This window comes from Hippichthys cyanospilos, chromosome 9 (genome assembly GCF_059441005.1).
Source record: "Hippichthys cyanospilos isolate Australia breed blue-spotted pipefish chromosome 9, RoL_Hcya_1.0, whole genome shotgun sequence".
Classification (NCBI taxonomy): Eukaryota; Metazoa; Chordata; class Actinopteri; order Syngnathiformes; family Syngnathidae; genus Hippichthys; species Hippichthys cyanospilos.
In genome coordinates, this window is record NC_142377.1 from 10359709 (window position 1) to 10378173 (window position 18465).

Genomic DNA, 18465 nt, shown 5'->3' on the forward strand with positions numbered 1-18465 from the left:
AGATGCCGAATGAATGCCAAGCAGTTGATTTCCAAACTTGTAGGAAGCTCCAGACGTCCCACAGCAACATCTGCTGTCTGCGATCGCTATTATGACCTTCACGCCTCTACTTCTCATTCATTCATGGGCAGCAATCATCAGGAGTGAATCAATTACACTTAGTTAAATTTGAGCGTACTGTTTCAGATTGTCTACCCCACCCCTCGTTCGAAGATGCCTGGGATCAGAAGCTCCAATACCATTTTAGCCCTGAACAGAATAGACCGATTCAAAATGTATGAATGGATGGAGAAATGTGATCGCTTCTGTGAATTCACAGATGGAATTGACCCAACAGACTTCGCCATAAACGGGTCGTTTATCCATCAAATCTCAATTTTTCTCAATTTGACAATTAACACAGTACGCCTCCATCCATCAATGCTAAGACAACACAAGTCGTAGTTGACACAGTTGAAACAAGACTCGCTAAAAGCTAATACTTATGGAAATGATGAACAAATGTTTTAAAAAGCAAAGTATATATTAAAAAAGAGTGAGCACCTCGAGACATGAAGTGAGATTGTATCAACCTCTTCCTGGAGGGATAAGTGTAAAATAGTCTCTCCTTTTTCCTCTCTCGCCATAGTATAAAATGATGAGCATAGCACTGTGAGTCTCTCCGGAGGGGAGCTAATTGGCTTTGTCTTGGCTGGCTACATACTAGTAAACGCTGATGTAGCCCCTTGCTTTGTTTTTACTCACAAAGCCCTATCTGGTATCCACAGTCCTGCCTGACTACAGTATTCATGGATTCAAACAGAGACAAGAGAGAAGCGATGGAGAACATCAAGGTGAGGATATGCGCCCCCTGCCAGAAGATGGGGTGAGGAGGCCACAAAGGACACTCCAACTACAGCAAGTTCAGACAGACAGACTGGTGCGCTCTACAAGTTTGGTGGTGAGAATCAGGAGCAGAAACATTGAGACGGTTCATACATAATTTATTATTGTTCTATTAAATTTTCAGCATTTAATTTTCGATGCCAGATATTTCATGGGATGATAAGACTCGGGTTCTTTTATTTTCTTGTTCATGTTTGTTTAACTGAGCTACAATGTGAATTGACTGTCAGCACCAGAGCTGTCCCTTGACCACCGTCCACCCTCTTCGCCCCGAAACGGCCATTATGTGGAAAACACTTTTATCACAAGTTGTGGTACAAACATTTTGACAACATGTCGCGTACATGTTCCCTCACAGTCGTCGCGCACAAAGTGAGGCAGGACGATGAGGTTCTATGTGCAGAGTATGTACGGAGGGACCCCTCTGGTCACAACACTCTTCTAGCTGTCTTTGAGTTGAAAGTTAGGGTTTCAAGAGTCCTAACCTGAATAACCCTAAACTTCGACTCAGAGCCAGCTATAAATATCCCCCCAACCTGTAACTCCATCACTAAATTCAAAAACAAATACGAATGTATCCTAACACTGCACCTACATTTTAACTTTAACACAGAGAGCTACCAAACTGCCTTAACCTTAACCTCTATCCCAAATCCGCACCTACCCTCTTCCACAACGTAGAGGCAGCTACAAAACTGTCCTAACCCAAAAACTTAACCCAAACCCACAATTCTGTTACAACAATAAACGGTGCCCTAAACCGAGACATCTATGTTATGTTTATTAGAACCTAACACCCAACATAAAACAATTCAAAATCTGCTACATGAGAGCACTAACCTTAACTGCCTGACCCTTGGCTCAGACAGTCAGGAGTCACAAACAATCAGGAGTTTAGTGCCTCCATGAGTGGTTTGAAATTGTAATACAATTCACAGCAAACAACCTTCCCTAGTCTTGAAATCTATCCATTAATCTGTCTGTCTCTTTGGTCTGAGACAGGATAAGTGGTATCACTTATCCTGTCTCAGACCAAAAATGTCTATCTCAGTGCTATATACTGAACTAATCATCTGTCAATCACTAGTCTTCACCTTCTGAACCTAACGCACTTGTTTTTGGGCTGTGCAAAGTGGTCAACCTACCCACACAAAAGCATTGTGAAAACATTTATATTTAATATTTAAAAAGAAAAAAAGTCTTGTTCAACTCTTTATCGCAAATAGAACTAACTGCCCCTCCGTATACGCACTGGCAAATCCGAGGGAATGCTTCAACATGGGCATGACATTTTGTCTGTATGTATGAACAACACATTTTTTTAGAGCTAAGTGAGCCCAAAAATGAAATCATGCTAAAAGCCCCATTTTGTTCAGGGCAGTTATGATTGTAAACATTTTCAATGTCTCTAATGGCACACAAAAAGAGAGTCTGTTCCATAAATGGGCAGGTCATGTCCTTGTTGCACTTAACATAAAGAATGAAAAGAAATGGAGTGAACTTTAGGTATTGAGCCAGGATGGATTTGATGAGCCGGAGACAAATGATGCTCATTGTAGGTACGGCAGTAGTTATCGTCTTTTGCCAAAGCGTATACTCAACTGGATAACCACGAGGACAAAATAAATTCAACAAGTCAGTATAATTGCACTACTACTTCGGTTTGTATCGGTGTGAAAAGATTTTAGAGACAGAAATATTTTTCCAGGGAACTGTGCGCGGAGCCCCGCTGAGGGGGAATCAATTGTCCCTCAGGGGTTGTATCGGAAAGCTCTTGTCTATTTAGGAGGCCTGTCCGCACGACTCCCTCCGCAGCCTGCTAATGCAAGCATATGGGACTGACTAAATGGAGCATGAAAAAGAGCCGCTCCTTCGCTCAATCCCTCCATCAAAATAACAAGCGTCCTGTCAAGATATTCCTTCCAGCCCAAAGCTTTATGAGTGAAAAAGGTCAAAGCGGCCAAAGGAGGGCAGCTTAAGCATGTAAAGAGAGGTGTATAATCACTCGTGTATCCTGGTGGGAAGAACACAAAACAAAAACGATGAGGATAATTCCCGCACCGTGGGATATGTGATTGGTTTTACTTAGATTAGACGAAGCGCTGATGTAGCTTGTCTCTCTTTTCCTTACCCGTAAAGCTGCGGGTCTGTTGTTTCCTAGCCTAAGCAGCACATTCACTGACTCAAATCCTGCATGAATGCGGAGGAACGTGCTTGGTGATAAAACAGAGGAGGAATTATTGGAAAGGAAAAAAAAAAAAAAACATAATGCAGACTTTCCAGTGATTCCTTTGCCTAGAAAATCCTAATTCAATCCTGCTGCTCTGATACACAATTGCAATTATTGTGGAGATAGGAAGAAAAAAAAAGCTCTTGTTGGGGTACCATTCTCAGTCACAAGGCACCTGAAGGGTAGACAATCAGCCTTTTGACTCATCTAGAAACAAATAATTTGTGTTCTTTCTCTTTCTTATTAACTTGGGATCTCATGAAACGTCATCAGTTGCATCCTAAATTCGGTTCAAGTCGAAAGTATCCAAAAACCAAGAACGCACAGAATACACAGATGTTGCTCTTGCGTGAATGCACCCCGATACATTGGCGCAGAACTAGTGAAGACTTGACAGGGACATTATGTACTGCTATTACAATGACTATCACAGCAGGGAGAAGACTTATGTTTGCATGTTTTCCATGTTATCATTTTGTGTCAAAGCCAAAGGAGAAATTCCTAAGTACACAGTCGTCAAATTATAAAAGAGATGGTCGTTTTTATGAAGTACCTTTTCCAGTACTGTATTTACTTAGGAAGTGAAGTTCACCAAACTTTACTCCGTGTTCTTGATATTGAACAATGGCTAAAGGCTCCAACTCATCCATTATTTAGGATGTGAGGTATAAAAAAAAAAGACGGATGACCACAAGGTGGACTTTATTGGTAAAGGGAAAGGAAGTCACCCATCCACACCATTAATAAGAACAGTGCACCTCAGGTGAGGTCATGTCTAAAAACATTTTGCTATGTGCTTGTTAAGCTTCCTAATTTGTACCATTTGCCGTATTTTATCATTGAGTTGTTTATTCAAAATGAGCCAATGGTACTTGTGCACACCTGCAATGAATACATAAGCAAATTACTCAGAGTCGTTTTCAATTTGGTACTTTTGTGTGTAAGACGAGACACATAAAAGTGCTCGGTTTGATGCACGCTGAGCCTATATGAGCCGCACAGACTTCCTGTGTCATAATCTGAGGTTGAGCACAAGAGGTCCTCCAAAGCTCGAGTGCCATCAGCTCCGCAAGCGCTGTTATGTTTGCTCGCAAAGACTAATCTGGTCCCTGGCACTTGAACAGAAAGAAAAAACCCACAGCTGCTATTCTCCACTTTGAAAGATTGCGTGTAATGGGCAGGCATGTCGCATGAAGTCAATACCTGTGTCACATCCGAGGCCGTTTAATTATTGGCTATCCGACTAGGAGCCACAATGGTCATTAGTGCTAATTCTAATTTAAATGAGAGAGGAAAAAAAGGTATTAGGCCAATCTACGGAGATCCCATTGCTTTATGAAACATTGAGATTGAGTTCTAATTCAAGGACTTTCAAAAAAGCAGCATTTGGACATTTTATGATGAAAAACTCAAGTTGTGCGTAATTGCCCCCCCCCCCCCCCCCCCCCCCCCCAAAAGTAAGCAAATAAAAATCAAGAAACTCAAACAGTTGAAAAACAATTTAAAGTTATATCTGCTTTCTGAGTAGCCTGCTACATATCTCTCAGGAGCTAACAAGATTAAATTTAACAGCAACAAAACCAAAAATTAACCAGGATTTCAAAGTAGTCAAGGGGTTAGAACAACATGATGTTAAATATAATGTTCTTAACACTGTAGTTTGTACTTTTGCACAATGTTACTAAAGGAGAATGTCCTGCGTTGACCGCACAGGCCAACTGCGCTGATCAAATGTGAGTAAAGGTCAGTGCAGCCTGCTTTCTAAATGTTCATTTTTAAATTCAACTTATTCCCAGTGTCACGGCTCTTGTATACAGTATGTGTGTGTCCACGTGTGCATGCATGTGCATGTGTTCCCGTTGTAATGATGCTACCCTCCCAAAGGGATTGTAGGCTTGTCCAGATAAATCATCCTCAGCTGGGCGGTCGCACCAAACAAGGATCGAGGAGGGAGCGCGTACAAAACCATAAAACCAGAATGAACGCATAACAAAAGAGACATGAGAGCTAGCAGGATTGAAAATGAAACACAATGATGAGTGCTATTGTTATGAAAGCGTGCCAGATTCCAATGAAGCCATAAGTTTGACAAACGGTCCACGCTTTCCGTGCGCTGTTGGGCTTCTCTGTACCAAAGCAGCAGGAACTCACGAGAAGACATTCAGGCAGATGTCGGGCCTTGCGTTGAGGCCGAAGATAACCCTGTTTCCAAGAAGATTACTTCCACTTTGTCTTTCTCTAACTCGCGCTGACTCTCATAGAAAACTGTTAATGAGTATGCGGTGCAGACCTTAACAGGGATTTAAGCACCACTAAGAGAACATCGGGGCCAGATGTTTGCTAATTCCTGAAGACTAAACCCCCTATCCTTAACAGTGTCTGTAATTAGTGTTTACCCATGCACAATGTCCTCATTACTGATATAATTTCAGCCTCAGGTCGGCAAACCGATCGGTCCCAGGGGTTCGCCCTGATGTGAAATGCCTTTCTATATGGCTCATTGGCACTTTTCTTTGCAAATGAATTCGCTGGAATCCAGTTAGCAGTTTGGAAACATTGCAGACTCCCAACAAGTAGCTTCAAGTGAAGTCAAACTCACCAAGAGAAGCACAGTGAGCAAGACTCCGGAGGTGGCAAATCCATCTACAGAAAAATTGCCAAGGTTTGGCTTTAGCCACAGGTGCTTCTACTTATCCGACAGGTGAAAGTTTGTTTAACTGCCAGTGGGACCTGTGACTAAAGCCAAACGTCGGCAGTTTTTTTGTTTGTTTGTTTTTTTACTGTTTAGACCTGGCTTTTCACCCATTTGTCAGCAAACATGTAACTGACCATCCTGATGGTTTGCATGAAGAGACACGTGACATAGTTAGTGAAGTCATCAATTTAGAAAAATAAAAAACTGTATAAGGCAAATGTTTACCGATTGAAAAAAAAATAATAATAATAAAAGACAAATATGAATACGAGTGAGTATTAGATGCTTTCTGCTGCTATTTGCAGCCTGGCTTACTCTCAAGTAAGGATTTACTGCACCATATATTTAGAACAATATGGTGTTTCAAAATCCTTGAATTTTCTCAGAGACTTAAAGTGCATCTTGTAATCAGGTGCACCTTATAATTCATTACGCTCTATACATGGAAACTAACAAAAATAGACCTGTTAATTGAGACTGCGATTTATAATCCGGAGTGCCCTACGGTCTAAAAATACGGTGATTCACTCTGTCCCATTTTCAACAAATAGAAGTTTCAAAAGCGTACTGTCGAGTTTGACTTGAGTTTAATCCACGTTGTCCCATTTTCAATGGGAAAGCATTGAAATCAAGAGAAACAAATGCCATGTTCAACGGGGCCCCACCAAGTTTAACCTTTGTTCACTCAAACTGCATTTGTTTTGTTTTTTTACAGATTTTTTTCATATTTGTATCTCACAAAAAGTAAAGAAAACCTGTGAAGGTCAATACAGGGTGGGTAAGTTCGACACATTTGTTTTAGCTCACCGAACAGTTGTTTGATACACAAGGTCCTCACGCCTGCGGTAGTCCTCCATGTGAGAGTAGTTGGTATTAAACATAGCGTCGTAGGTGAAGATTTTCTGCTTGATGGTGCCTCCGTCTGTGACCTGTGAAGCGAGAAAAAGGAGAGAGAGAAAGAGGACGCTCGTGATTCATCTGCTGATGAATGGGACGGGGCCAACCTTTTTACACCTTGAGCTCTGCCGACGCGCAACCTGTTGTCTACGGGGCCCACACTGGAGGAGATACGTGTAATTGCCTCATTGATTAATGTGCCGGAATGATAAGCGCGTGGAGCTCGGAGCAAAGCGATTGAACAGCTGCTTATTGGTTCGCATCTGGGAGTCTCTTCGGTGTGTATATGGTTAAAATTTCACGACATGGGAGGCATTGAGAGTGTTGCGTTATGCACAAATAATGGCTTTTCAGAGGATATTCAAAACGCTCGTTCAAAACGTTCCTTCTTTTTTTTCTTTCCCGAGCAGCGCGATGGATGATGGAGTAGTTTTTTCCTTCCTCTAATATCCACAGGATTGCTAAAGTCACTTAGCATGTGAATGACAGTGATTTCTTCTCTTCCCCGCAAGCCTCAAGCTGCCATAAAGGAAAAAAAGGCTGACAGGATTTTAATGGAGTCGCTAATGCCGCTTTGAAGAGGGAAATTGTTTGGTGGGCCTGGAAGCAAACCCTCTTTGCCTTTCGCGAATTTAGAAAGTATCATTCACATCAAGCCAATCCCCTTTTCTTGGGTAAACAACGTCAAAGTGTTTCCTGATTAGCCGGTATAGTGTACACACGAAGACAAAGCCAAATTGTATTTACAAGAACAAACAATTGCTCCACGGGCACGTCGGATAAGTCAGAGAACCGCTTGCCGCTGAGGAAACCTCATCGCCTCAGGGCTTAGCAGGCGATAGTGAGGAACCAACTAAAACCAAGAAAGCACATGAAGACAACTGGACTGTTATGTCATAATTTTGCTCATTTCCGAAAAAGGATGACAAACCCCTAGCAATCTTATGCCATATAAGAAGATCTTTTAATAATATCCTTAAGTGTGACATGTTATAAGATTTTTCTTCGTCACTTGAGTCCAAAACTAGCTGGGGCCGACAATCCTAAATAATGAACATATTCAATATTTACAAAAACAAACGAAAACAAGCTTATAATCCATTTTCTCAGCCGACTGTCTTCACGAGACTGGCGGGTGTTCCAGAGTGCCCATAAAAAAAAAAAAAAAAAAAATCCATGCCGGCATGGGGACATCATACAAACCACACACAGGAAGCATGGTAGGGTGGCTTTGAGAATCAAAATATTGCCAAAAACTCAAGGAAATTTTTATGTTTTGAAATCGTGTTGGAACATCATTCGGTCTTTCCAATATTTGAATGGACTTCTGACCGAGATATATTTAAATCAGAAGTGGATAATTCAAAATGCATTGATACAACATAAGAGCTTTCTTTTTCAACCAGGGGGAAAATGCATCTGCACTTTGTAATGCATTATTGTACTGTTAGGCCCCTAAGTACTTTTTGAGAAGCTGCATATCTCGAGATAATGTCTTTGAGATGTAAGGAGATATACTGTCCATAATGGATGAATTACAGAGGCAGGTTCAGTTCATTTCCATTTTGTAAAGAATAGTCAAAGTGCGCAGTCGACCACAACTTTATTCAAAAATTCAAATAAAGATAGAACATGATTGTTCAAGAGGAATGATCAGGGTTGATACACACTGCACACGGTGTTTGACCAAGACGTTCCAATTATCGTGCACAAAGCAGTACAAATCCACAAAGAGTTTGGCATTGGTCAGCGGGGTCTTGCATGCACGGCTATTACCAAAATGGCAAATGCTCAGCAGGTGAGCAAAAAACCACCAATCAAGTTCTGCCTTCCCCGACAGTCTGTGAATGATCGTTCCCCTGCCAAAGCAAATGAGCAAAGTGTCAAATGGCACCGGTGCAAAATGGCACAGAGTGACATCTAGCCAGTGTCTGGAAATAGAAGCGGGCACTAAGCAAAAGGAACAATAATGGCGGCTGCAAGGTGGGCACAAAAGGAAAAAGATGGTCCACGTCCCATCACATTTCATATGTTCAGAAGCTCATGTGTAAACCTAAGTAGGCCATTACCAATATTCTCGCCTGATTGCACCACAGTTAAATCATGCAATCTTTATACATCATCAGAGAAAACGTTATAGCACGCACGGCAGAGAGAAGCGCTGCACGTAAGCCTCGCGCTCACATCGAAGTTAATTTCATAAAATAATACATGTGAAGACACATCATCCTTGAACCAGTACTCAAGTCTGGACTCAGACTTGAGCCCAGACTCACTACGTTCTTTTGTTGTCTTGGACCTTATTTGGGCTCCTCTGCATTTGACTCAAAAAAATATTTTTATCGACTGGCACGAGTAAGAAAATGTTTGTTTTCTTAAATATTAACGTCTTTCTTGAAAAGAAACTTCAGAGGTGTTCAGACTTTCAAAAAAGCCATCTGATTGGTTAATCTGATCGTAAATACCAAAGCACACAATCTTAATTTCCTCTGTACTTGGACCTCCTGGACTCTGACCTGACTTAGACCATATGACTCACTCTTGACTTGGACTCCAAAAAATGCAGACCTGACTCCAGCCCTGCTTTGAATATTAGCAACAACAAGGGTAACTGGTAAACAAGGTTGTTTTACATCAATCTAGACTCAATCTTCGGTTAGCGATTAACCAAAAACTCAGCTTCCTGTGTGGCGTTTGCTTGTTGCACCAAAGACCGAAAGAGTATATGTGGCATATGAAATGAATGTGGCGTATGAAATGAATGGCTAAAATACGGACTTAAACGAACAGCCCGCTCACAAAGGACCTGACTGAGTCAGTGCAAAGAATCTGTGTATGCCCCCAGTAACCCAATTGCTTGAAGAGGCACCAGATTGGGATGCAGGGGGGTGGGGGGTGGAAGGAAATTCAATTGGGAAGGCGTGAGGGGATGATGAATAGCATCTGATTGCAGTAAAGTAGCATCAATTGAGCAGAGGAACGCTTCTCTGCGATTGTTTAGCTGAATCTAGGCCACGGCGTGCACACAATGCATAGCACCTCCCCGACACACAGCGGCATTGAAGAGTCGCATCACCTTCTCTCGTATGGACGGCGGCGGATAGTGGATTCAGAGGTAAGGGGTGAGTCTACAAAAGGTAGCTAACAATGAAGGCGCTTGCCTGAACAAAGATCTCTCAGATATACCGTAGCGGTTACCGCCGCACGTATTTTAGAACCGGGGGGGATTCGCACCAAACCTCCTCCCATTGCCTCTCTAGCCACATGCTATTTAAAGCTGCAGCATCACAAGCAGCCACTGGAGGAAATTTAGGCTAATTTGCTACAGGCCGACCGTGAGCGATTCAACCTGAATTCCTGCATCGTCACTCACCGCAAGGCAAAACACCGCAGCGAGGCCTTATATGGTTTGGTAATCTGCTGCTATTTGAGAGGAAAGAGGTCATGCTCTGTGTTTGAGTTTGGTGTTTGTTTCCATTCTGGTTTGGTCCTGCATTTGTGTCAGTGCCTCGTTTGGTTTGATTGTGTCCAACCTGTCCTCACGATCCTGCTCCTTTGTGCTCCCTGCATCACTTGTGTCTTGTCCAGGTGCTTGTTGTTGTCTCGTCGGTTTATATTGTATTTAGTCCCTGGTTTCAGTTTTTGTCAGGTGCTTGTTGTTGCTATTGCCGAGGTCGCCTTTAGGTTACATTCCTGTTTTTTTTTCCAGATTCCTGCGTCCGAGTCTTGTGGAGTAGTTTATTTCTGGTTTTGGGTTGTTACTTTTTTGGCTTTAATTATTTAATTTTTCTTCACTAAATGCAATGGTTATTTTTTCGCTCACCCTGCCTCACTGCTTCCCTGCATTTGGGTCCACATCCTCCTCAATCACTGACAGTGTTATGACAAAAGAGGGATAGAGCCCTGCCAGGGTGCAGCCAAAAACTCTTAAGTATCTACTGTAGATTAACAGCTTCATTTGAATAGCTAAGTGAACAAGTGAATGTTTTGCTGAACTGTCCCCCACGGTAGACTGAAATGTTTCCACCCGAAGGGGGTTCCTATGAACAATTGTTTTAGATGAACCGAAACTAATCTTTCATGACACTTCAAAGAACTGTCATGCCCATCGCGACCACAAAATTTCCCAGTATAGTTTTAATAGAGTTTTTATTCTCCATAATTTTCAGATTTTATATTATGAAATCAATGTAATTAAATATACTTATTTAAATAGTACCGTATCAAGATAATAAAGTCAAGTCTCTCACTGCACTACTGTAAATTGATAAAGAAATAATGCACTTTGTGGCTAATACTTTTTGTGACTTCCACAGCACTTCCACATAGTTCCTTTTATACTAAAACCTATTTTGACTGGGGATTGGCAGCATCTTGGGCAGGTTGAGAAAAATGAAGAAAACAGGTGACATTTTCGGCAAATAGCAAAAACCAAAGGCGGACTTGTGAAATGTAAACCATGATAATGCTGACGATTCCCGAAGAGGCCCACAAAACTTTGTCTTTTAATATGCATGAGGGAATCGCAGCTTTAAATATGAAATCCTTACGCACATTTTCTTTGTGATCTCTAAATCTAGACAAGTTTTGACTGTCAATGAGAAGCAGCTTTGCTCTTAAAATAATTATTAAACAAAAAGTCCTAATGAGATTTATTCCTATTGAGCACCTCATTAGCAGCCTGTGACTCGCCACAACAAAGGAGATGATCACAGCTTTGTCATGAACCAGCTTGCTACTTTTTTGTCCTATCCACGCTAATTTGCCTAATGTTATTATCACATTAAGGGTCTTTTTGAAACAGATGAGGGGGGGTAAGGGGTGGCGGGGCGCAGAGGGAGGCATTGTCTTTTTGTAAAATGGCTATAATTGCCATACTCATGAGAAGAATGAATCAAATGATGGAATTACTTACAAAATTTAGACTATACATGCTAGATAAAAGAGCGAGGGATTGAGATCAGGCCTAATTTTCTTGTCTTTTCATCCAACAAGACATTAAGACACTTACTAATACTTTTTTATTTGTTGTCATTTTTAGATATTTTTATGACTAACCCTAGAAATATTAGTGAGCTCTTACATGCATATCCTCTCATTTGGTTTAGTGTTAGGGTGATGGCAGAACCATGGTAGAGATTCTTGCTGATTAATAACATTTGAGTTAGCCTGCTTTGTTAAAATGTGATCAGTTGGAATGGCAACTATGTCAGTTGAATCATTTACGCCTATTAAACTGACTTTGAAAAGTCACCTGACAGCTCTCGCTAGTCTATGAGGAAGCTGAGTCCTAAGCGCTAATGCTGCCAGCATCTAGAGCTGCTTGTCACTGCTAGCGCTCCTAGCCATTTACATTGGAGCCAGCACTTATTGCTGGCAACAGGGCCCATGTAATACCTTGTCCATGCAATTAAGCATCTTTTAAGCAGCTTCGATTAGTCTCATTATTGATTTCAGGACAACACAGTGTTGTTGACGTTGGTGATGACTCCTGTCAGCCATTACATTGCGATACGCTGCCAGAATACTTCAGATTGAAAGTGTACCAAGCCATTGGTAAGGTTTACTTTGGCCTTCGCACAGCATGTCACTGTCATGCATAACCTGAACACTGTGATTAGCTTGACTTCTTCCTGAGATAGTGTACACTATATAAAGAGGTGCACAAGGCAGGAAAAAATATGCCCCAAGCATTTTTTTTGAACCAAGGTATTACTCGGGGACTTGTTTCTCCCCCAAGTAAACACTAAATAATACCACTATTCCACATCGACATCTCGGGGTATTATGGAGACTTTTTTTTTTTTTTTTTAATATCATGGGTGAGATGAGCATCTTTACTTGCAGAGTCATAGTAAAACAGATATCTAGTGAGTTTGTTGCAATAGCTAAGCCTCCTTCACCTTAATGTTCCATAAATGTGATTATCTAATATAAGCTGTGCTGAGGCAAACAGCGGTAGGTCCCATGGTGCGATGTAAACAGTCTTTTGCAAGAAAAATGTGCTATACTGCAATAATCACAGAAGACAGTGGTATGACAACAAGTCTACAGCGGTGAAGTGCAGCAAATTGCAAGCTTTTACATTTCAGTATCGATTAGCTGAAATTGTTTTGCTACAACGTAGTATATTCTGCATTTAGCTGATGGAAGACAATTCACTATTAGCCACTGGGGATATCAACACACAGATGTCTGGGACATTCTGTGAGATGGTGACAAAGACGCAAGCCTCTCGCAAGGATGTGATGGGGCGCTAAAGTGCTTCCCGAACAGAATTTGCCCTCGGCGTTTTTACGAGGCGCAAAAGCTGTGATATACAAGAGATGGGACGGAAAGCTGGGAGAAAGGAAAGTGGTGCAGCTAAAATGGCTAATAAAGCTGACGAATTACAGTAACATGTCAAAGGATAAACTCTGCGCGTATGTTTCCATTTTTTTCATTATTTTGTTTTTGTTTTTTTTTGCTACTTACTGTCCCAAAAACGTGCAGACTCAGCAAGGCTCACCCTTTCATCTTACTTATGTCATGACTCTTATTTTATATTGATGTTGGACATTTTCACGCTTTATTTCTGTATATCACGACTGACAGGTATAATATATATTGACTTGCCTTGCAAATAAGTTCAACTGTACTTGTGGGCTAAATGCTAAATAACGATACGTTCTTACATTACACCATACCAGCAAATACTTTGAAACATACTCGCCAATAAGTTCAAACATACCGGCAAATATGTTCAAACATACTTGCCAATACATTCACACACACATGTCGAGTACGTTCAAGCGTATTTTTAAATATGCTCAAACGGACATGCTAATTAATACATTTCTCCCAATTACAACTATGTTTGAACATACTTGCTTATATGTTCATAATGTTGAAAGTATGCGCAAGTATATCCCAATGTACTTGCAAATACATTTTAACATGCATGCAAAAACATTTGAATGTACTTGCAAACCTGTTCGAACGTACTAACAAAACTGTCCTGGAAAGGCACAGAGGGTCTCCTGCAGATAGGATCTTATTGCGTCCAAATTTAAGCCACCCCTATTAGAATAACTCTGTATGAAACACATGCGTCAAACAGGAATTGTGTTTTTTCTATTTGGGGAGTTATTAGGCATTTAAGCCCCTACTCCATATGGACTCTTCCCAGGTTGCAGATCTTTTTAGCTGGTTGTTAGTGTCACACTCTCTAATTTTATTTATTTATTTATTATTTGTAAATTTTTCCAGTGATATTAGAGCCCAAAGCAGGTTGCAGTTCGCGATTGTGGGGAGCTGCCAACTTACACAGACAGATTAAGGCTGGTCCACGTTGAAAAGTGTGCCACCAAGGGGAAAAGACAGACCTTGTTGAGCTAAGCCATGGAGGTATCATTCAGACATTTAGCTCTTATGCAAGCGTGGTATTGAACGCCATCTGAGGCGTGCTTATTATAGCAGCCATTGTGAGCCAGTCGAGCTGTCAGCAGCGAGGAGGTGAAGATCGCAGCAAACTAGGTCAGCTGCTTTATTTTGTGTATTATTACAGCACTCACAGGACACAGCATTAGGTACACCTGGAATGGATTACAAATCCTGCCTTTGCAGAGAAAGCACAAACGTTCAGGATCTATTATATGAGCATTTATATATGCATTTTTTTCTCGTTTCTGTAAAGGTCACTTTGGAAAGATTTCATTTGGTCTGTGAACTCAATATTTCCATTGTTTACCTACAAGTCTTTTCTAGGTAGTTGTCAACCATAGTTTGAACATGTTATAATGATACATTCGTAGTGTTCTCATCCCAAAAAAGGTTTGAGACTTTGCATGTGCAGTTACTCTATCCACCGCTAGGGCCACCGGATAGAAAACCCATCCATCCAATTATGTTCTAGTGTGCCCTGCAATATACTGTCAACCAGTTGAGTGTGTCCCCTGCCTACTGACCAAAGTTAGGTTTAAACAGCCATGAAATTACAATTTGCAAGGCTTCTTTGACATCACAGCTCCGTTAATGCCCCAAGACGCAAGGGTAAGCTGATTCAGACCACAGAGGATAGTTTGATAATTGTATTTAGTCCTTCAACTGCCATATACGTATTGTCTAATCACATTGTAATGACATTATGCTTTGTAAAGGGGTTCTGGAGGTCTCAAGAAAATCATTTTGCAATGCAAACTAAAATAAACAAAAAAAAACCATTGATTGCTATACACCGGATTGATACTTTGCAGAATTACACCCTGATAATATCAGAGGAGTAGAAATTGAGCGCAATCAGAATCACTGTTTTTATTATCAACCCCACCTCCACCTCCACCACGATCCAGTAAATTATGAAAAAATTGCTCCCCAAAGTAATCTCAGAGAATAACCAAAAATTGGTCTCACTAATATTATAACTTTGGCAAGGACCCATACACAAAATCAAACAGGAAGTCAACCATTTTGATTTGAAGCTGCCATTTTTTGGCACATTTTACGGCTGGTATGAACTCCTAGATGAGGATTTCTCTCACTGAGATTTAATCGAAAGCAGGCATCCTAGACATGAGGGTTTTTTTGTTTTTTTTTTCTGCGGTGGCATCTAATAGCGTTGAAGTTTGGGCCCAAACATTGCTGCTTAAATTGTAGTTTCAATTCATGTCTACATTTTTAATAGAAGGTTAAAAAAAAAATTATAATAATTTTAAAAATGCAAACTACATCGTCAACAGAAATCATAATTTGGATGCGGGTCTCAGGGAGGGGACCACTTGGTAAAATATCACAGGTGACCGAGAAAATTATAAAAAAAAAACAAGCAGACAAGTGAAGCACATTATTTGTTACGAACTTCACTGTTTTGAAGCATGAAATACAGATTCAAATTGAAATTTTCCAAATGGCTTTTAACGGAGCTAAGGAGTTCAAAAATAGAGACAAAAATCCAAAATCAGAAATTTCACCAAGCGGTCCCATTTCATAGGCCCAAACCCATTCAAGACAATGAATACTTTTGTATCGGAACACATCAGACAGCGCAGGTGTACCTAATGTTTTGGTTGCTGCACATTACAGGCCCACAAAAGTGAATGTTTCCAGTGTTGCCAGACTTGAATTCCCAGAGTCACAACCCTGCTGAGTCACCCCAACCCTAATTAGCGAACAATAGAAAATTGCCTAGTTGTTGTGGGCTGCTTTGTGTGTAAACGAGCACCACTTTTCGAACTTCAGCTTATTAATTAGCTGCCGAGCTCATTGTTGTTTAACTATAGAATTCCGTTAAAAAGGAAGTGAAACAAGAACGTTTGATCCATCAAAGTTTCAACCTGAAATTAGCTTTCATTTCAGCCCGATGAGTGACAAATTGTGTTAAGCCAATCAGAGCTGATCAGGGAAAATGAGATGCGGCCCCAACCACTCGTCCTTAATCTGCTTGACAAATCAATGTCTGTTTCGTGACTGCGAATTCCATCACCTGACCAAGTAATTGCAGGAAGAATAGCAGTAAAACATCAAAGCCGTTTTCATGACTCATCATTGATCGCAAAATATTTTTCTCACTTTGACAAACCCGCCCTTGCCCATAAAAACTCCCTTAGCTCACCGCTTTGAGCAAAAAGGCGTTCCACTGGGGTCTGCAAATGTACAGAAAAGTGCATCAAGCCTGATTGGAAATGAAATACACTTGCTTCTTGTTTAGTCATTATTTACAAGGCTTCTTGCATGTATACTGTGTTTACAAGCATGCTACTACTTCATGACTACTTTTTTTTTTTTTTTTAACCGGTTTCACCTTCGGGCTCCAACAGCCCGGCCTTCACCTTTTCTTCAAGGCCAATTGACAAAATTTAGACCAAAGCGTGTCCACTGCTGACAATACAATGCCATGCCCTCTTCAAGCCTCTCAAAGCTCTATGACTGGTGTCGAATACTGAATAATAGACTTTGATGTATTTTGATGTATTTTGATGTACTTTGATGTATCAATCATGGGAAAAATCCATCAAGCAAGCATTCTCAATATACTGTATTTAAAAAACAATGCTACTGTAAGGCTGTTCATTGAGGTTGATGAGGTAAACTTTTATTTTTTTCATATTACTAACAGTGTCTGCCATCAAACCTTTTTATCCTTTTTTTGAAATAGCATTTAGCGAAATTGCTAAATGTAAATTCTTGTGTGTGTGTGTATATATATATATATATATATATATATATATATATATATATATATATATATATATATATATATATATATATAGAGGCAATGGAAGGCCGCTAAAGTTCATCAGTAAACTTTTCAGGTAAATTATGTCACACAACTTTAACAAAAATGCCATGAAAATAATCTAGCTAGCTAGAAAACAGAATGTTAGCATGACGACCCTCTCTCTGCCCACCCAAAAGTTAGCTAGCTATAAGGCAAAATGTTAGCAAAGTGAATAGAATTTCTGGACACACATAACCTGGTTAGTAAATTGAGTTTGTAATTTGAGGCTTAAGGGTCATTAAGAATGTTACAAGTTCCTAACTAAACGACAAAATCTTCAGTCTTTACGTGTAACTGCAATCTTAATGGAATGCTCGTGCCTTGATAGATATTCATTCATTACACGTGCAGCTGATATATTTGATTTGCCATGTTGATCTCTTAACTGTCAAGAAAAGCTAATGCCAGCGGTGGGTTTGTTTTCAAAGCCAAAGTTATTCTGCCTCTCCGATGTTTACTCGTCATGCTGCATTTGAGGAGGGTGGGAAATCGGACCAAAAAAACGTGGAATCGAACCTGCACCTACACCCTGAGGTAGAAATATTGTAAGTGCCTAAACAGGCTTATTGCGAATCCTACCATGACTATGCCAGGTCTCTAATGTAGTTTGTACACTCTTTATTTGAACACATTATATGGAGGAAATATGTATTTTTTACATAGATAGATGGATGGAGGGAGGGAGGGAGGGAGGGAGGGAGGGAGGGAGGGATGGATGGATGGATGGATGGAGAAGAGCACCGGAAAAATGCACAGTGGGAAGTCATTGTGTCATTGTGAACACCAAAATCATTATCTTCCCCCCATGTGTTTAATGGTCTTTAAAAGCACTCTTCACCCAGTTTAAGGCATTAACAGTATATGTTTTTAATTATTATTTTGCTGCCAAAGCAGTTTTGAGAGTGTAACATTTGCTAGTTTCTCCTTTGTACAACAAATGAGCTCAAAAGAGGTCATTTTGAGTGCAACGCAGATGGTCTTAACACACACGAGGGCCTTTGCGGGCAAGACGAGTCTGCATATGTTTGCAGCCTTCTTATTTTTCTTCCCTGCATCCCTTATCCTGCAGCCACAAACTGCAAGTGCTTCTTGACGGATGCGCAAGGAGCGCTCTTCAAGCCATTCATCATGAAGCAGCTGGGGAGTGCTGCGCCATGCTAAAATAGACCATTTTCCCCCCTTTTTTAAATTTTATGAGTGAGTTTATTATGATATAGTGTCTTTTTGGTTCACGTTGTGGGGATATTCATCACTGGGACAATCCTCAGACAAATATCGTCTGAAAGAAAAAAGATCTTTGAAGGGGGAAAAAAGGTAAATGCAATCACCCACGGGGTGATTGAATTTATCCTTGGCAAAGTATTGAAGTTTCTGCATTGTTTTAAGATGAAGAGTTGGGATGAGGTTGAAATTGCTTACTTGCTGTAAAGCACATCCAATAAAATTGAGTTTGATTTTATGGAACAGTAATTGTCAGTCTCGATGCAGCACCAGAGCTCACTG

At 40.6% G+C, this 18465-nt stretch overlaps 1 protein-coding gene across 1 annotated transcript in view; it reads right to left on the bottom strand.

Annotated features, from left to right (window-relative positions):
- The window catches only part of igsf21a (immunoglobin superfamily, member 21a), a 171276-nt gene that overhangs the window by 66120 nt on the left and 86691 nt on the right, over positions 1-18465 (bottom strand). The window contains exon 3 of the mRNA XM_088424582.1: positions 6618-6739. Coding sequence (XP_088280708.1) covers positions 6618-6739 — 122 coding nt within the window. The remainder of the gene's footprint in view (positions 1-6617; positions 6740-18465) is intronic.